The following is a 21,107-nucleotide window of genomic DNA, read 5'->3' as shown; positions in this document are numbered from 1 at the left end:
AAAAAAAAAAAGAAAAAGAAAAAGAAAAGGTAAGTAGAAATTAACAAAGAAATGAAGGAAATTGAAGGAAACAAAGAGTATTTGAGCAAGAAAGAAAAACAGCAGATGCCATGATACTGTGAAAGGAAGGAGAATGAAGAGTTTCAGGCCTACATGGCTGAAACAGAGGAGAGGCGTATGTTGTGAGAAGAGAACGGAAAGGAGGACAAACCAGGCAATGCAGGGCCTGGTAAGACACTTCAACAACTGAGTCTTTATCCTAAGGGTAAAAGAAAAGCAATAAAGGATTGTAAGCTAAGGGAACATGGTCAGGATTAGCATTCTAAAAGCTATTCTACCTAGCAGAATAGAGTAAACAGACCATTTAGGGGGTTACTATGGGATACTAGGTAAGAAAATAATAGGCTGGATCACAGAGATGGAAATGGGAGTAGAGATGCAGTTGTATGGAAGTATTTTAGAGAAACTTAGTAGATAAAATCAAGAAAATATGATGATGGACTAGATATGAAGAATGTCAGAGAGATGTCTCAAAGATGACTAAGGTTTCTGCCTTAAGTAGCTGGACAGACAATAATGTCATTCACTGAAAGAGGGAACAAGAGAAGACCAGGGGGCATCTGGGTGGCTCAATTGGTTAAGCATCTGCCTTCAGCTCAGGTTATGATCTCAGGGTTCGGGGACTGAGCTCAGCAAGGAGTCTGCTTCTCCCTCTCCCTCAGTCTATCCCCTCCAAACCGTGTGCATGTGCACACACTCTCTCTCAAATAAATAAATCTTAAGGAAAAAAAATAATTAAAAAGGTGACAATGACCACCAGTTCAGGGGTCAGAGCTCCTCAGTTGCTTTGGGAGTGTTGAGTTTTAGGACTCTGAGGCAGTAGATATAATTAGGCAGTAGCAGTAGAATCTATAGATCTGGAGCTCAGGTAAGATGTGTGGGCTAAAGTGTAAGCTTACTCATCAAAATCCAGCTCTAATGTCATCTCTGGAAAGCTTGCCTAACCATGTAGGCATAATCACCTGCAATCCCTACATTCTCACAGCACCCTGTTCCTACTGTGAAGCTAGCATTTTACACAGGTTGCCCATGTGTCACACATACAACAGGTCAATCAATAACTATCTTAAAGAAATATTTTGTGTCACAAAGAACATTCTTAATATTTTTGTTTTAAAAATAAACATTTTAAAAGTTGGTATTACCTCACAGATTCTTAGTAATTTCCACATACTATATTTTTAAAAACAAGTTATTTACATTCCTTTGTTAAACAAAAATAAAACCATTTATCTTAGCAGTTTTTCTCATGTTAGAAATCTGTATTAGGTTAATTTCAAGATTCCTTATACATGTAACAAATGTTATGACTGGTTGAAGGTATTAACTTCAGAAAAGTTGTATACAACATGATCAAAGTCAACCATTTAATTTCTGATAGCATCAACTTCCATAGAAAATACTCTAAAGGACTTAACACAAATGCCAAAACTTAAAGGCAACATCACTGAACTTTAGGAATGGATGGAATATTACAGTTCATCTAATAATCTTTAATTCAGTAAAGTATGCAAACTGAAGTCTAGAAACATGGGTCTTGCTAGATGGTGGCAAAGATTTAGCTAAAACTCTTGTCTATTATCTCCGGAGTCTTCTCCCCCAAACCATGCTGATACAGTTACAGAAATGATTTTGGTGATGGGATCTACTGACTCAATTAATTTTTAGGGGAAAGAAAACAAATTTAAATTTAAAAACAACTGGTTTTTATGCATGCAAGCTGGAAGTCTATCACTTTTCAAGTCAGTTCTCGTTCTTTTCGCTTTCCCAAAACAGTTTGCTTGCAAAAGGAAACTATGACATGACTGTCATGGCTATCCCTCTCAGTATTTGTTCTAGTCACCTCGTGTTTCCCAGAGGAAAATTCTACAGAATGCTAGTTTCATGGTCATTAATAGATAATACTGTGGAATAAGTGTGGAAGGAAATGACCACTGTCCATCATGTTTGTTTACTGACAAACTTCTCAAAGTTGTTAGTATGCTTTCATATGTCAGATCTTACAGAATACTAGCTTCCGACACCTCTTACTTACCACTTTTCAGGAAATCCACATGCGCGTCTTTGTGATGAAGCAGTTCCACATCGTAATTGGCAGATGTATTAGCATGTTGTTCTTCCTTAAAGCAAAATTTAAAATAACTTGGTTTTATTTTCAAAATAATTAAGTTACTTATTGTTCATTTTGCTTCTTGCTTCAAGTGAGGTAAAATACACCCAACAATAATTGGCTACAATGGGACAGTTTGCTCAGTGATTAATCTATTTAAAGATGCAATAGTTTTCCAAGGCAATATGAACTCTATATAAAAACTACTAGCTATATATAAGTAATAAAGTATTTAATGATTTTTCTTACATCAGAATTATCATAAATGATGACTCTTCCAAACCTTTAGATTTTTTACTCCAAATGTACTGTCCTGCCAACACTGCCATAATATGTATATATAAATATTATGTAATTGAAAGAGTTTATACAAATTAAAAGTGAAGTAGTTCTTTACAGGGGGAATAGCATCTTTAAATACCTATAAGAAATTAGCAAATACCAGTTATATGAAATAGCAAATACAGACTAATAAACAAGTTTAGTAACTTGTTTTCACTAATTAGTATATAAGAACTTCAATATTATCTATTTACAAGAAAAGGATATGAAGAAAGAGTCACACCAGTTGCACACAAATATCAAATTTAAAAAGCAAGGTATCTGTCACCCTCAGAGTATTTTTCTTATAATTCATGAAATTACATATATTAAAATATATTACGCTAATTTACTTGATAATTGCTTTTGCATCCAAACCATTCCACTGGATAAGGCTACAATCTCTATTAAAGAGCCAGCCATTAGTATAAGGAGGAAATTAATAATGAACTGATCATATTTCTCACAAAATTTAGTGTTCATCATGTGGCAGCAAAACAATGAAACTGGACTTAAAGCCAATTTGAACTTTTAGATATGGTGACTACTTCATATTTGCAAACATAACCAATAAAATTAAATTCAACTCTGCTCAGTAAAAATTCACCTGAAGCTTATTATGGGCCAGGCATTGTGCTGGTCCTAGGCAACTGAATGATAAAATAATGGAAATGAATAGGTACCAACAGATTCCTAACAAAATCCATTAGTAAAATCATGTGACTTACATCTTCGGTTTTTCAGCTGGAATATAATAAACTTTTTAAAACTACAAGCTATTTTTTCCCTCTCAGACCTATTAGTTACAAACACCTTCATACTAGATGAGTAAGAACAATAATATAGGAAATAAAAGATCCACTAGGATGCACAAAATAAAATCTAGTAACATACTTGTCAGGAAAAGAATCACAGAAAAAGTAATCATTTAAGATACAGATTAGATTTTGATGAAAATAATGAGAACATAGTTAAAAACAAAAAAGCTGAAATACAGTGCTCTTACTAAAAAGAAAAATACAGGATTTTGTTCTGTGATCCTTTCTTGTTGCTTTTCACTATGTACTGACCTGGTCAAAGACACTGAATGTGGGCTAGTAAAACAGAAAATATGATATGGGGAGAAAAAGTTAAGGTTCAATTAAAATAAACAATACATGTCAAAAAAATATTTAAGAAGCAAAGCAGAGCTTTCAAAACAGCAAGAAAAGGAGCTGCCTACCTTCATTGGAATATTTGTAATAGTAGTTGAAGCCAAGTCAAAATGCTGTTGTACTAAAATATTTAATTTGGTAGCAAGATGCCGTCCTGCCCGAACACTATGAACCTCACTGGTTAAAACAGGAGATAACTACAAAAAAAGTATTAAAAAAAAAACATAAAACATTAATATAGTGTGACCTAGTGCCAATATGTTTACAGATGGGAATATAAGTATTTCTACTTTTTAGAATTTAGAAAAAATAAAAAGGCCCATAAATTAACTATGATCATTATTTTAGCAAAAAATTTTCATACACTCAATCACTCAACAGATAAAGACTAAGAACTTACTACATTATGTGCCAGAAACTGAACTATTAGAAGATGTAGCAAATAAGCAAAGTCTTTGTTCTCTTGAAACTTAAGAGTGGAATAGTCTTTGATTTAAATATTTATCTTAGTTTATAGTTTTTACTTCTATTTATCTATATGCAAAATGATTTGAAATGGTCCAGAGAAATACTATAGAAAAACAATTAATTTTGTGGAGAGGAAAAAGCCCTGTAACTAAAATTACTTATTATAATAAAGAATGTGGAAATTGCCATAAACGTCATTATTTCGTCACCAATTAATGCAATTAGGCTACTTACAACAAAGTTACTTACAACAAGATTATATAAGCCTTCACTCAGTCCAGGGTATAATATTTAGTGTAAATAAATTTTTAGTTATCACAAAATAAAGCCAACATGCAGCCACATTATCAAAAGAGGCAGAAAAAAGTTAAAAAAAAGGGGGGGGGGGCTTTCACTGGAAACCACCTAAAAACACAATGATAGCGTTAATGACCTAAAAATACCACTTAACTATCGAACACTTGGGTAAGGTAATACTTCCCATGTTTATATAAATTAAGGCTAAATGAAAAACCAGAACATAAGAACATACACATTTAATATAACTATATAAATCCATACATCTATTTTCTAAACACAACATTGATGGAGAATGTTATGTGATACAATCCATTTAAAAATCAGCAGACGCATCTTTTCCCTTTAAAATTGTTCAAATTTATTTAAAAAGTAAAACGAAGATTAAAAATTAGTTTTAGCTTTGTCCTCTGGACAAGTAAAATTAATTTGTTATCAGAGTCTATTTTTGTTAAAAAGTATATTGCCTTTCTAATGATGAAAAATAGATTTTTATACAATAAAAAGTCATTAAAGCAACTGAAATCCATTACAGTAACTGAAATTTTAGGAACAATACAGACTATGTATGGTTTTGCAACACATTTAAACTTCAACAGGCAAGCAAAACAGAAAACATTTTAACATCTATGATTACAACATAAAGAATCAACATAAGTGTTTTGCCACAGAGATTGCTTTGAAACTCTAAAGATCTTGGCAGAAAATGTTGGCAATGTGATCATTTTTATGCTAACCCTTCTCAGCGATTCTTATTAATAAATAACAGTGATCTTTCCTTGAATTACTTCCGTACTTACCTCCTTTTTAGGACGATCAGATACAAGACTATCTTCACCAACTGCGTAAGTATGGATCAAGACCAGCTCACACTTCTGAATCTGCATGAGACTTAAAGAGAAACTTCTTACTTAGAATATAAGAATACACAGTATGTAAAGAATCCAGGTTGGTAAACTATTGAAAGTTTAATATATCAAAAGAGTATATCTCTATAATCGGATATTGCTGTTAACATAAAAGCTAAATACTTAGAAAAACCATATAATTGCTGTACTAATACGAATATGAATTTACTACAAATGCAAAAATGATACTTTCTTGTGTGTTTGAAAAATAAAGGAAAATGTCTTATAATCAGAAATAATTTTTAATAGATAACCGCCACAGAGAAAATGAATATATTGTATATTTGTTTCTCTTTTACTAATGATTTTTGGGGCACCTGAGTGGCTCAGTGGGTTAAAGCCTCTGCTTTCGGCTCAGGTCATGATCCCAGGGTCCTGGGATTGAGCCCCGCATCGGGCTCTCTGCTCAGCAGGGAGCCTGCTTCCTTTCCTCTCTGTCTGCCTGCCTCTCTGCCTACCTGTGATCTCTGGCTGTCAAATAAATAAATAAAATCTTAAAAAAAAAAAAAAACAAAAAACTAATGATTTTTAAAGACAAAATCAGGTAATAATAATAGAAAATAATCCTACTCATTGACAATAATACCAGTACTCCAATTAAGAAAATTAGTAATAGTTCAATCAAATATAAACTCCACATTGCAACTGTCCTAAACATGTCTTTAATAGCTTTATTTACTTATTTTTTTTGTGAGGGAAGGGGAGGTGGTAGAAGAGGCAGACGGAGAGAGAGAGAACCCTGAACCCTACGCAGACCCCACGCTCAGTGCCAAGCCCAATGCAGGCCTTGATCTCATGACCCTGAGATCATGAACTGAGCCAAAACCAAGAATTGGACACTCACCAACTGAGCCACCCAAGTGCCCCAGCTTTAATCCTTTTAAAAAATTCATACAATGCAATTAGTTATTATGTTTTGATTTGGTATATATTAAATAATGCTACCAACTACAAGTTTGTAACACAAAGTATGAGAGCAAGCCATCAAAATAAGTATGCTTTATAAATGTATGTATTATTTTACCCTTCTGATCACCTTTCCTATCGAAAAAAAAGTAAAATTTTAACATGAAAGAGAAAATGGGAAAATTTTCTGATCAAACATACATTTTTTGGCTAATTTGTAGAGCCAGTGGAGAATTCAAGGGAATGCTACCAATTACTGTTATAATCATTGGAATAATTATAATGAAACACAGGACTATAAAATGGAGTATTTATTTCACTTATGATCATACTCACTGATCTGAATTTGCAGCAAGCTTGTTATGCTCATGAATTGTTTCTTGGACACAGTCCTCAAGCATTCGTACATGACTATCACTATGGTATAAAAAAGAACAAACTTGAGTATACAGTGAAAAAATTAAACACACTATTCAGCTGCAGTATCTTGTTATAAGCACTTAAAATTACTTCAATAAGAACTGTCTTTAGCATGTTCACTCACAATACCAAAGAATCAGCTGAAAAACTAATGAGAAAAAAAGTCAAATTAACCTATATGATGACAATCTAAGTAGATTTCACTGAAATGAGTATTTTAGAACTGGATAAATACAGCTTCAATATTAGAAAGGCTACTTGAGATATGCCTAAACACTAACATGCTGTCCCTGTTTTTTAAAATAAAAACTGTAATAAGACATTAAAATTCCCTTAGTAAAAGAATTATTGTGATTAATGTCTCACCTTTTTGCATTAGTAATGCAAATTATTCGTCCTCTATTTCCAACACGTTCTGCATTTTCCATTAGTAGAGTACGAGCCTCATGTTGGTATTCTGTAATTTTACACAGGGTTTCCACTGCTGCAACAAGACCATGCAGAATGCTGCAGCATTCTGGATCTGCTCGTGGATTAGGAGGCCCAACAGCAGCTAATGCTGCCATGAGCTGAAAAAAAAGAGAAAATGATTATGTTGACAAGAGTATGTACAAGTCAGACAAAGACATCACAAGAAAACTACAGCCAGTATATCTTACAAATATGGACACAAATAACCTCAACGAAATACCACCAAACCAAATCCAGCAACATATAAAATGACAAATTATACACCATGACTTATAGCCCAGGAATGCAAAGTTGATTTAACATCTGAAAATCAATTAACGTAAATACCAATAAAATTTTTCAAAAACCCCATGATCATCTTCATAAACACAGAAAAAGCATTTCACGAAATCCAGGACCTTTCATGATAAAAACAATCAACAAACTAGATATAGACAGGAACTTCCTCAAGCAGAAAATGGCACCAACGAAAAACCTACAGATGACATCATCCTTAATAATGAAGATTGGATATATTCCCTCTAAGATCAGGAATAGAAGAAGGCTGTCTTCTCTCATCACTTCTATTCCACACTATATTGGAGGTCCTAGCCCGGGCAATTAAGAAAAAGAAATAAAAGGAATCCAGATTGGAAAGAAAGAAGTAAGATTATCTCTATGTTGCAGATGACGTGATTTTTTTTTTTAAGATTTTTATTTATTTGGGGCACCTGGGTGGCTCAGTGGGTTAAAACCTCTGCCTTCAGCTCAGGTCATGATCCCAGGGTCCTGGGATCGAGCCCCACATCGAGCTCTCTGCTCGGCGGGGAGCCTGCTTCCCCTTCTCTGCCTGCCTTTCTGCTTACTTGTGATCTCTGTCTGTCAAATAAATAAAATCTTTAAAAAGAAAAAAAATATTTTTATTAATTTGAAAAAAAGAGAGAGCGAGCATACAAGCAGGGGGAGCTGGAGAGGGAGATGGAGCAGGGCTCGATACCAGGACCCTGGGATCATGACCTGAGCCAAAGGCAGATGCTTAACCAACTGAGCCACCCAGGCGCCCCTACATGATCTTGTATGTAGAAAATCATAAGGAATCCCCTAACAAACTATTAGAAATGATAAGCAAGTTCAGCAATTTGCAGGATACATAATCAATAATTAAAAATAAAATTGTACTGCAACACATTTGCAATGAATAACCCAAAAATGTAGAAAACAATTCCATTTATAATAGCACAAAAAGAATACAATCTCTGGAAAAAAATCAACAAAAGAAATGCAAATTTTATATCCTGAGAACTACAAAACACTGTTGAAAGAAATGAAAGATCTAAATGAATGTAAAACATCCCATGTTCCTGGGTTGAAAGACTTAATATTGTTAAAATAGTAACATTACTCAAACTCAACTACAATTTAAACTTAATCCATGTCAGAATCCCAGCTGATTTCTTTGTAGAAACTGACAAGGTGATTCTAAAATTATTATAGAATTGCAAGAGTCAGAAAACAGCCAAAACAATCTTGAAAGAGAACAAACTGGAAGGACTTTGCTTGTATATGCATAGACACTCTGGAATGAGCCATAAAAAACTAATAGTGGTGGGGATAAACAGTAATTTGCTGGTAAATCAGCTCTCTGAAGTCGGGGGTGCAGGGAGGTCCTAACTTGTTTTTGCCAGTATGTATGGTTAAATAAAATACTCCCACCATGGCAGATTTCAAGCTTTACTGAACACAAAGTTGGTAGGAGTTGAACACATTCACCAGTCCCAAGTTGGTACAACCGGGGTCTAGCACACCACTAATTGGGTCAGGGGATGAACCGGAAAGTTTTCAAGGTCTACCTTTTACTACACATACACATATGAATATGTGTACATAAGTACATGTGTATGTATATATGTAAACTTAATTTCTAAAGTATGTAAATATTACCTATTCATGAAAAGTAATCAGAAAAGGAAGAAAAAAAAAAAACTGTGTAAAAATGACTATACAAAGTCCCCGGTACATAGGAGAAACTCAATTAAAAAGTAGCTAGGGGCGCCTGGGTGGCTCGGTGGGTTAAGCCTCTGCCTTCGGCTCAGGTCAAGATCTCAGGGTCCTGGGATCAAGCCCCGCATCAGGCTCTCTGCTCGGCGGGGAGCCTGCTTCCCTTCCTCTCTCTCTCTGCCTACCTCTCTGCCTACTTGTGATCTCTGTCTATCAAATAAATAAAATCTTAAAAAAAAAAAAAGTAGCTTTTTAGGGATGTTGTGATTCTAGGGAAAGTAGCAGAAAGCAGGCTTAACTTTTGGAATCAGACAGAGATGGAATGAAATTCTGGCTATGCCTTTAAACACTGTGTAACCCTGGTCAATCTCTCCTAACCTGAAAGTGAAAATAATATAACCTGTCCCATATTAGTGCAATACTTTCAAACTTTATTTAATTGAGCCTACAAAAACCAGACCCAAACGTCTGAACTCCAACAATTTTGGGTGATAAAATTTAAGATGTATAGGATAGAGTCATGTGCTGTAACAGAAAGAGCCCTGGACTCAGGTATATAAGTCAAACCACCTCTGGCTCCCGTGGGCCTCTGTTCCTTCACCTGCACATGAAAGGAGTCGAAGCAAAGGATGTTTACAACCCTTCTAGCCCCAAATTTCGTCTTCAATCTACTTCACTTGTTACTCATGATTGTTCACAATAACTAGGGAAAGGTGTGACATGGTTAACCAAAGCTAAACATTAAATGTGTTAACACAAACAAGATTATACATAATTGATACAAAATGTCAGTTATTTTATATAATCTTAAAACACCAGTGATCTGCTGTATAGTTGCCTAACTAGTTTCCTCTTCTGTTCACAATTTAAAAGCAATCAGCATGATACAATGTGCCTTCACATTCAGAAAGCAGAGGGAAGTAGCAATTCTCTTATCATTACTATATATACCATTATCAAATGCACAACTTTTATAGCACTGCAGAGGTGAAATAAAGAAAACCTATACAAATTTGTACTGATTTTTATTCAGACACAACTAGAGAGGCTTCAGGCTTCCTTCATAGTACCTCTTAAAAAAAGTAAAGCAAAAATACATGCCCTTTCAAAAAGAAAATGCAGAGAGAATGTACAGAGTCTTTAACATTATTTTTTAAAGTAAAGAAAGAATAAAGAATGCTCTGGAGTAATATAAAGCAAAGTCAAAACAATAAAAGCCCACTGCACGAGTGTGTTACCTCAAAAGAATAAAAGATTAGATATGTTTACATATTACAATACTAATCACATTTTAAGACCAAACACTGTGATAAACACATTTTCTTTAAAAATGTTCCATTTACGGGACGCCTGGGTGGCTCAGTCAGTTAAGCTGCTGCCTTCAGCCCAGGTCAAGATCCCAGGGTCCTGGGATAGAGTCCTGCATCGGGCTCCTGTTTCTCTCTCTGCCTCTGCTTGCCACTCTGCTTGCTTGTGCACTTGTGTGCTCTCTCTGACAAACAAATAAATAAATAAATATATTTTTTTTAAAGTTCCATTTATAACACATTTAGATGAAATTATTTCCATTGAAGGATATCCATTAACAAAAAAATTTTAACATGAAATCATTCAAAAAATGTATTCAAATATTTCACTAATGCCTATCTCTCATATTCATATTCATCAGTGAAGAACCCAGGAAACTGAAGTCTGTCACCCAACTCAACAACAGCAAAGAACATAATCTATCACAAATCTCAATATCCTTAGACAAATAATGTTTAAAAACCATCAGGCCTAGAAAGCAGCTAGTTCAAACTAGAGCAAAAGACTATGCTCCAAGAAGTATTTCAAGCAAAAAAACAAGCTGCTAAATTTCTCATACACTTATGATAAAAATACTGACTTTCTTTAAAAGATTTTATTATTTGACAGACAGAAATGACAAGCAGGTAGAGAGGCAGGCAGAGAGAGATGGGGAAGCAGGCTCCCCGCTGAGCAGAGAGCCCGATGCGGGGCTCAATCCCAGGACTCTGAGATCATGACCTGAGCTGAAGGCAGGGGCTTAATTAACCCACTGAGCCACCCAGGCGCCCCTATATATTAACAATTTTTATAGAGACATGAGGAAAAGCAGCAAGATACACATAAAATAAAGCAAATTAAGAAAAAAAGGAAATGATAAATTGAAGCACTAAACAAAAAGTTACACAAAAACGGAAAGAATATGTAAGTCAAATCATTATGTGGTACACCTTAAACTTATACAGAGCTGTATGTCAATGATATCTCAATAAAACCTAAAAAAGAGAAAGGAAATACCCATATATACTACTTAGCTTAGCAGTAAATAACACTTTATATAGATATTGCAAATATGCAATTCTAAATTAACAAAAATTCTGATATAAGAACACTGAGAAAATGAGGGAAGGTAAGAGGGTAAGCATGGGTGACAAGAAAGCTAAAAGTTAAATTTTCATTAACAATAATGATAAAACATAAAGTTTAAATTGAGAACTCTATCAATAGCAGTAAAAACCATTATTTAGAAATACGGAAGTACATACTAGATGAGCTAGAGTTGAAAGTTTGCTTCTAGGAAGTGGGAATAGACTGGAGTGAAGACAGCTGTTTTTCATTTAGTATTGTTTTAAAACTACAGGCAAATAGTATACTGATAAAAAAAAAAATCTTTCAAATTGTTTTCCAAGAAACTATTACCACATTCAGATAATTTTCAGAAATGGCTACAGCTCAAAACCTAACCATACCTCCTGCAAATTTTGGTCTTCTTGAGTCCAAGAATTTAAAACATGTGCTCCAGAGTCACTCACAATGAAATTCACCTGACAGAGTTCAAAGACATAATTAGTATTCACATCCAATTCCACTCAATCATATCATATTTAATATGCAGTCTCTAGCACTGGCTTGCTGATTTATTCATTCACTTTATAGTTCTAGAATGCTTAGTATATGCCAGGTGCTATCCTTGGCACTGGGGATTTGGGAATACAGCAACGAATAAAAGTTCTGTCACTCACAATATGGGGTAAGTCAGGGGTTTGGGGGCAGTGGTAAGATAGAGGGCAGTATAGGAAGAATCCAAACAAGTAAATGCACAAGATAATTTCAGTGAGTGATAAATGCTATGAAAACCAAATTGGTTAGCTGCTTTAGGTTCAGTGGTCAGAGAAGGGCTCTCTACAGAAGTGGAAACTGACTGCAAACCAAATGACCAAAAGAAACCAGCCATAAATGGAGCTGGGGATAGAGAATTCCTGGTACAGCAAACAGCAAATGCATAGGCCTCTAAATGTATACCCTCAGAAGAGTCCCAGCAGGCAAACGGGTGGGAGATGGGCTCAGAGAAACAGATAGTAGCCGTACCACGAAAGGCACTGAATGTCAAAATAGTCCATCTGGACTTTATCCTAAAGTAAAAAAGCAAACAAAAAAATACTACGGAGAAAAATGATAATAGATATATTAGGAGGATATATTAGAAAGTATATAAGATGATGGATGATTACTCCCTTTTGAAGGAGGGTAAGACTATTTCTTTCCCCTGGACTATATGATCTAATCCATGATCTTTTTTCTAACTATCCATGAAATATGAGTTTTGCATCCCTAATATATTTGGTAAGTAGTTTTCTCTCTGAAGTCTTCTCTAACAGGGACATATTCTACTAGCCATTTTAGTTATATTATCTCACTGAAATCTTACATCACAGAAAGAGGTGTTATGCTTACATGTGAGGAAGCTGAGGTTTGGAAAAATTAAGCAATATGATCAAGGTCACAACGTGGTAGCTAATGATGCCAGAATTTGAAACAAAGCCTCCATCCGAAATTACTACTTATCTTCCCCTCCTATCTTCCTTATGTTCTTTTACCCTACATCATGCACAATCTGCAGAGGGACTAAAAACAATTTACATTTTACTTTGGAATATATCTGAATGTATTAGATTCTCTACGTTCAGCCTTACTGCCACTTTCCTGCCTGTGGTAGTCTAAGAGACTGGCTAGGTCTCAGCCTAGGCTGCTCCAAATGAGACAAAGCAAATCATCCACTTGTGGGTAACCAAATGACTCCCAAAATAAAAGAGCTGAGATGATGAAACCTGAAGATAATTTTCATATTTGGAATCTATCAATCCTCAATCTGTCTTCTGATGGAAAAAAGCAATTTCCACTTAGCATTCTTAAGAGCTTTTCTTTGAATAAGGCTAAATCCTGCAGCAATTAGTGTGCATCCACTAAAACTATAAGCAGCCAGCCTGCTTAGGTTCCAATGCTAGTTCTGTCTCTAACTAGCTGTGTGCCTCAGGACAAGTTTCTTCTATTTACCTCAATTTCTAGATCTCCAACATGGCAATAATAAACAAAGCTGATTATTCACATGATAGCTACCAACACAATCTGACATTGCTTACACCCAACATCCCCTCTGCTTTGACCGGCGACATTCTCAATGGTTATTCTCAATTCTATTCTGGTCGTTATATACTTTGAATATTGTCCCAGTAATTACAGTAGATACTTTACAGGATTGTTGTGAGAATTAAAGAAGTTAATAAATATGAAGCACTTTGGAAATGATTGGCACATGTAAATGCTCCATAACTGTTAGCTGTTAGAATTGTTATTGGCCCTAATTAAATATAGATAGCATGTTAATCCCCAAAAAGAGTTCCACCTACCACATTTTTTAAAGTAGTAAACAGCTGTAAGTCAAAACTTTAGTAAATTCTTATGTAAAAAATATAACAGTTAAGTCCATCCCCGCCCCCAATGATGATTTTGCTTGTACTTCACACTCACCAGCTTTTTGAAAGGAAATATATCATACATTATTCTACAATATTCCATGGAAGATTCTACTGAACAAGTCCACAATGATTTAGATATGGGCGCCAAAGGGATGATTCCTTGGGTCCTATTCTTCACCAGCATATCAAACTCGACATGCTGTCTGCATGATTCTGCCATGTAAGGGCAGTGATCTACAACAAATACTGTTTTATGAGATTCAGAAAAAATCTTCATTTTTGTTTTAACCTGTGAGGGATAAAATATATTAGCCAAATGTCTCATATATGACATTTAATATCCTTAAATTGTTCCTAATTAATGTTTTTTCCTCAAAAAGATTTGGTAGGGAACATGAATAATCAGTATTCAAAGAAATTTATCCAACAAAGGACAAGATTTAAGGAGGTCATGACCAGAAAGTAACTATCAATTGGAGGGATAAGCTACACCATATTAAGCTGTCACTCTATCAGTCACAGGCAAAATTACAGTCCATATATATTTTTTGCTTTTTGAATAAACTTAAAATTGTCAGGAAAAAAATGTTTACAAAAGTTAACTGCACTTGATTCCCTTACGTAATACCAAACATAATAAATGACAAATACTCTTAAAATATACTTCTGATGATTCTTGCTAACTGACATCAATCACATATAAACCCTCAAACTAACCCAAGTCAGCAGTATGGACTTCCCTCCAAAGTCTCAAGTCTTCTGAGTAAGGTTGAGGTGGGCCAGAATTAACAGGAAAGAGGAGTGACAGCAAAAGGAAAGCCCCAAATAAACATGTCTTAAGACAACTGCATATCGGGTCTTCGCATTAGGATAAGGACCCCAAATACACAGTCTCCCCTTTAGCTTTTTGTAACACCACAGTAATTTATCCTGTAGAACAGAAAAACTCAGTTGCTACCATCCACACTGCTGGGGAAGAGAAACTTTTAAACTTTTTCTTATAAAAACTCCCTTGCTTCGCTAATAAAATCTTACACTGAAAAGACAATCCACATTCAAAAAGCACATGGTAAGCAGAGTAAAAGTGTTCATTAAAACGAACTGACTTTCTACGATCTAGCTATTTTCTTCTGTTTTCAAACGCATTTCCCCTTCATGCAAACTCTTTGAGAAACCTAAACACACTCTGCTGGAGGGTGGGGGGTGGAAAGTACAAGGTGAGTGGATAGGGAAGACCTCAGGATCGAGGTTCGCTTACTTTCGTGCCTGGTCCTGCAGTGAAAACGAACAGAGGCTATGGACCACAGCCTCTCTGGAAAAGGCTGCTGGCTGGGTGGGGAGGGTCAGCGCACAGTCAGGAGTGTCTGGTACCAAAGACTGGGGACTATGCTTTCCCCGCTCATCTCCTAGCACACCGGTCCTTCCCAGGCTTCCTAAATGCAGGAGCGCGCGCGCGTGCGCGTGAACACAAACACTCACACACACTCGGACTCGCGCGTGCGCAAAGCCCTCTTCCTCAGCCCCGCCAAGCTGCCCTTCCCCCTCGGTGGGCCAGACGCCCAGCTCTCAGAACAGGAAGAGGGCGGAGCCAATAAAAAAATGCCTCCGAACCCCAAGATTTTCTACCCGCTAATTTTCCCAATAACCCTTTGGGAAGATTGATCCGGGCGAACTCAGAGCCTCCCCAACAGCGAAGTACCAACCACAGCATCGGCTAAACCAGCCACGGCCCCTTAAGCGCACGGCCCTCCCACCCGGCCTCCCCTTCTTCGCCTCTCCACCCAGGTCGGCTTCCCCTGGCAAAACTCGCGACACTTTGCGAGAAGGCAAGCAAAAGCCTGAGTAGATTGATGGGGAGGGACGCAGAAGGGAACCGCCCCCACCTCTCGCGCATGTCTGCGAGAAGCCTCGAATAAATTTCTTGGCTCTGCCCCCCCCCCCGCCCCCGCCAACCCGGCAACGTGGGGCAGGAAATCTCGCGAGGTTTGAGGGCTCTGCGAGCTCTGGTCGCAGGCGATCAGTGGAGGTCCTCCAGTGATGGGGCTGAGCTCCGCTGACCCCTGCAGCCGCCCCTCAACTGACAGTCCCTGCTGGGTCCTGCGTCTGCTGGCCGAAGAAGCTGAAGAGGCGAGAGGAGTCTTTTCCCTTGGGTGCGTAGGTTCCTGTTAGCAGAAGCTTTGGGTCGTAACGCCACAACTGACGGCTGCGAGGGATTGAGACCAGAGTAAGTGGAAATAAATCGAGGGACAAGAGCGGGCGTAGGGAGTTGAAGTTTCCTTTCCCAGGGCCGCCGTCGTTCTTCACATCTCTGGGAACTACTGGCCGCCCGCCGTTTCCCTGGGCTCCTTTCCCGCTTCTTGGAGCGGTACTTCTTTTCCCGGGCCCCAGCTGTAAAGCTCCTCTTTCCGGGTCTCTGAGGTGCGGAAAGTTTCTTGAAGTCTGGCCCTAACCTTGTCTGGACGCATCTTCCGTTTCTCTTTTCTTCCTGCCTAAACCCACCTGGGAGCTTGCCATTGAGAGGAGGGAAGAGGGACCCTTTCAGTTTTCAGCTTTGCAGCATATTTCATGGATAGAACTTATTCCCTCTTTCTTGAAACTGCCTTCCAGGGAATGCTACTGTTCTCCTGGTTTTCTTCCTGCTTTTCTTCCGTATTCCATTTCTGATCATGGTACCAGTATCTATTCTCCTGTCCCAGTGGAAACCTTTATCCTGGATTCTGCATTTCCACTCGCTCTGCTCTGTATTATTCCTTCTTTCACCAGAATTATTGCAATTGCCCAACACCCCCCGCACACACACACACACACACACACACACTGGTTTCTCCACCATCATCCTTCCATAGAGATATCATCCTAAAATCTGTTTATATCACTCCTTTCCTTAAACTTTTCCCCTAACTCTATGCCTAATGGAATTCAGTCTTAATTGGTAAGCATGATATGCTTCAGGACCTTTAACTATCTGTTCCAGTTCATTTTAGATTTTAGTTTCTTCTTGCTTTTCCTCCAAATACCTTAATATGCAACCATACCAGAACTGGCTGCCCAAACATGTCAGGCACTTTCACAGCTCTGTGCCTTTGTATGTGCTGTATCATCTGTCTAGAATGCTTACTCTTTCTCTCTACCCCACTCCTCACCCATCTAGACCCAATTCATAGATTCTTGTCTTCTCGGATTCACCCAGCTGATATTAATAATACCATTGGTGCTCCCAGAGCACTTGAAATGATTCTTCTTCGGTATCTATTAGGCTGTATTATTTGTTCATGTGTCTGTCTCTTGTGTCAATTTGAGATTAAGTCTGGAATCCTGGCATGTTCATCTTTGTAACAAAAGCTAGTCCAGTGCTTAAGGGCATAGCAGGCATTATTTGTATATACATAATAGGCATCATTTGTATATACATTTGTAAATATGTATACATATTTATAATGCAATAGTTCTAAGTATTCATAATAGGAGTCCTTCGTGCTCTTAAAATCACAGAATTTTAGAGCCAGAAGGAATATTGTATGTTAGCTAAAGTCCCCTGACCTGTTTTGAAAATGAGAAACTCTGTACCCCTAACACAAGTAATTGTATTTTTAGTATTTGTTAATTGAGATTATGCATAATGGAAAAAAAAAACTGCTTTTAAATGATTTTATATTTTATTATACTAGTATCTATCTATATATGAAAAATAGGGAAATATTTATATATGTGAGAAAAATATTTTAGACTAAAGATCATACTTGGTGTGTGTACATCCATGTAACTCTTCCAGTGACTCCTTGGCTCATAGGTTATAAATAACTGGTTTAAATTAGGTTAGTTCCTTGACCTGTCATATCTGTTTGAATCTATAAGTATAGGCAACTTATATTTAGCTACAATTCTAAGGTTAAAAAAAAAAAATTCTCCTGTGTCCTTTTAAATTCTGTCTTTCCAACTTTAAAAATTTAGCTTCTTCATAAAGCTCCAAACATGTGGTTTCCATCATTTTCAAAGATTGTGAAAATTTTCTGTGCTCTCAAGTACAATAATATATTGTCTGTATAAGATGTTTAATTACATATGTAATTTACATACATTCTTGATTTCTTTAGATTAAAAGTTTCTAAGAAAGCCATAACTATGCCTTTTTATTTTTCTGTTTCCTTATGTATCTTTAAAAAAATTTATTTTATTTATTTATCTGAGAGAGAGAGAGGTAAAGAAGCAGACTCCCCAATGAGCAGGGAGCCCAATGTGGGGCTCCATCCCGGGACCCCAAGATCACAAACTAAGCCAAAAGCAAACATTTAACTGACAGAGCCACCCAGGCGCCCCTCAATATGTATCTGTTAATATTATCTACTAATTAATATTTGCAGTACCTGCCTGAGCAGTCCAATAAATTTTTTTAACTAAACTTGGTTGTTAATATTTGAAGACAAATTTATGGTGTATCAGTAGTCACCAGTCATAACCATCAGTCATAATTTCTGTGTATGTCCAGCTATGGGATAGTAGATTTGTGGTTAAAAGAGAAAAAAGAGTGACTTGAATTTCTTTAAAATTTTCTTGACCAAAATGTAAAACTAAACAGCTGGCAGTTGCTGTCTTGAGTGGGTGGTGGTTTCTCTTTTATAAGCAGCAGAATGTTCTGAATCCTCTGCCAGGAGTCTGCCGATATCTTTGGGTGGCAAAGTGGGCGAGAATATGGCTAGTGCAGGCAGGGGAAAACCTACTTTAGAAAAATTTCATCTATAATTTGGACCTACGTATAGAAAATAATGTGAGTGCACCATGACCAGTTATGACAAGCACTGTAAAAATAGGCAGATAAATGGAAAATATTTCCTTTTTTTACTGGAGTCTATTTTTAAATATTTAACAATCGTTAAAGAGTTTGGAAAGCAGTCTTCTTCCCACTCCACTTACTAGCCAAAAAAGGGGGAGAAAACAATGATTTTCAAAAAAAGGTGGCAAAGTAAATGCATGTTATAAAATATTTTAAACTTTTCTGTTGTTTCACATACAGGAAATGAGCATGCAGATTCTTAGAAACTCTGTGTCACTATCTTTCTGAAGTGTTAACAAAATTATGCTTTCAATTACCTGATGTTTAGAATCCTTTTTCTGAATAGGTATATTTTTATAGTTATAAAGCAAATTTTAAATATAGTTCATTTTGACAGTATTTCATTATGCAATCTAGAGAAGATTTTTTAAAGTGAGTGTTAATTTTAACTTCAAAAAACCTGTCAGTAAACATTAATTGATTTTATAATTAACTGTGATGCCTATTTAAAGTAGATGGTAGGTTTTTATTAATTATAAAGGAAAATATTTGGAATTTGGTGGGTTTTTTTTAATATTTTCTTCATTTACACCCCCTTTTATTTTCTATTGCTGGCTTGATATACAGTTTTTCTAATATCTCGGAAATCCCATGGTGAAGCAGGTCAGGGAATTTGTTTTTTCACCCAGGGAGACAGATGGTTTTTACATAGCTACAGGTAAATGGTCCTGAGGATCCACCTAGGCTTCTAAGTATGGTGCTAGACTCAGGATCAGAAATTCTATTTCTGATACTAGCATGGTTCCTTCCTTGCTGCATGTACTGCCATTCAGCTCCTTTGGGATCCCAGAGTCTATTTCCTTATTGATGAAATGGGAATAACACTTGTCCTGTTGACCAAAAGAAAATAAGGTAGTATTCCTTGGGTTTAGAAATCTACCAACAATTTGAATTAATTAAAATTAATACCTAGCAATTTGATCTAGAGTGCTCTGGAGGTCCATTTGGTTTTGGTTTTGTTGTTGTTGTTGTTGTTTTCCAATTCTTTCTTAGAGGAAGAGAAGGGCAGAGGATGAAGGAGAGAAAGACTCTAAAGCAGGCTTCACCCCAGCCTGATGCAGGGCTCAATCTCATAACCCTGAGATCATGACCTGAGCCAAAAATCAAGAGTTACCATTCAGGTGCCCTGGAGGGAAATCTAGAGTCCAGCACTTAACCAACTGAGCCACCCAGGTGCCCCAGAGGTCCATTTGGATTGAGTTAGGTTTAAGAGAAAGCTAAGAATAAGTAAACAATTTTGAAAGAGAAGAGGGTTACTTGCCATGCCAGATAGTAAGGGTGTATTTTACTACTATAACAGTTGAGGCAACATAGTATTGATGTGGAGATAGATAAAAAAGACCCAGAGGTAGAATAGAGTGCTCAAAAACATACCCATCCATTTATTGAAAAAACACATGTGGCATTAAAATGAGTGGGGGTATTCCAACCATAAGAAAGAAATAATGTGACATAATAGAGATGCTAATTATCATTACAATGGCAATCATATTACAATATATAAATACCAAATCAATATGTTGTACACCTTAAGCTTACATAATGTTATATGTCAAATATATTTCAATAGGAAAAAATTCAGTGCTGGAAAAATGTACTATATAATAAATGAGACCAGGGCAACTAGTTGTCCCCATAAGACAAAGGAAATATAAGTAGATAGCTTCCTTATACCATACATGCAAATAACAACCAGATGAATGACAAAGGCAAAACCTTGGGGACAGGAAGTGCATTATAGTTTTGTCTTTTTGGCTGTGCCAGGTAAATGGAAACAATATGTAACATTTTGAAACTATCTTCTTTCACTCAGCATTAATGCCCTTGAGATTCATCTATATTGTTGTCTGTATCCGTACCACATTCCATATATTGCTGTACTACAGTTTGCTTTTCCACTCATTTCTCTACAGTAAATGCCCAAAGTAGTATTGCGAGGTCATAAAGACCATATCTAGCTCTAGATATTTAACTTGGTAAGACGCTGCCAAACCATTTTCTGAAATACCCATATCATTTTCCATCGTCACCAGCATTGTATGGCAGTTGCGGTCATACTTTATCCGTGCAGCACTTGAAATGTCAGTACTTTTTATTTTAGCCATCTTAATAGGGGTATAGTGGATCTCATTAACTGCATATCTTTAATAGCTAATGATGCTGACGTATTTTCATGTGCTTATTTGCCACCTTTATGTCTTTTTAGTTAAGTGTTAAAGTCTTTTGCTCATTTTAAAAATTGGATGATTTTCTTAAGGTTTGTTCTGAGAGTTTTTTATGTATTCTAGATAAAGCCCTTTGTCATATATGTGATTTGCAAATTTTGCCTTCCAGTGTGTAGCTTGTCTTTTCAGATTGTCTTAAAATGCATTTCCCTGAGCAGAAGTTTCTGGGTTTTTTGTTTTTTTTTTTTTAAGTTTC

General features: G+C 36.4%; 2 protein-coding genes across 6 annotated transcripts in view; one reads left to right on the top strand and one right to left on the bottom strand.

The window, feature by feature from the left end:
• The window catches only part of INTS13 (integrator complex subunit 13), a 28,280-nt gene extending 12,620 nt beyond the window's left edge, over positions 1-15,660 (bottom strand). For 2 of the 3 annotated variants that reach the window (XM_032855212.1, XM_032855213.1), the window contains exons 1-8: positions 15,114-15,660; positions 13,908-14,144; positions 11,849-11,923; positions 7,011-7,213; positions 6,561-6,641; positions 5,211-5,301; positions 3,714-3,842; positions 2,096-2,180 (exon numbers count right to left, since the gene is read on the bottom strand). In XM_032855212.1, coding sequence (XP_032711103.1) covers positions 2,096-2,180; positions 3,714-3,842; positions 5,211-5,301; positions 6,561-6,641; positions 7,011-7,213; positions 11,849-11,923; positions 13,908-14,132 — 889 coding nt within the window. In that variant the 5' untranslated portion in view covers positions 14,133-14,144; positions 15,114-15,660. The remainder of the gene's footprint in view (positions 1-2,095; positions 2,181-3,713; positions 3,843-5,210; positions 5,302-6,560; positions 6,642-7,010; positions 7,214-11,848; positions 11,924-13,907; positions 14,145-15,113) is intronic. The other variant, XM_032855214.1, reaches the window with a different exon arrangement.
• Positions 15,661-15,993: 333 nt separating this feature from the next.
• Positions 15,994-21,107, top strand: part of FGFR1OP2 (FGFR1 oncogene partner 2) — a 29,320-nt gene continuing 24,206 nt past the window's right edge. For 2 of the 3 annotated variants that reach the window (XM_032855210.1, XM_032855208.1), the window contains exon 1: positions 15,994-16,079. The gene's annotated coding sequence lies outside the window, so the exon portion shown is untranslated. The remainder of the gene's footprint in view (positions 16,080-21,107) is intronic. The other variant, XM_032855209.1, reaches the window with a different exon arrangement.

Source organism: Lontra canadensis, unplaced genomic scaffold, assembly GCF_010015895.1.
Source record: "Lontra canadensis isolate GAN:19392208 unplaced genomic scaffold, GSC_riverotter_1.0 scaffold9, whole genome shotgun sequence".
Taxonomy (NCBI): Eukaryota; Metazoa; Chordata; class Mammalia; order Carnivora; family Mustelidae; genus Lontra; species Lontra canadensis.
Note: the sequence above shows the minus strand (reverse complement) of the source record. Positions and strands in the feature narration are given on the sequence as shown.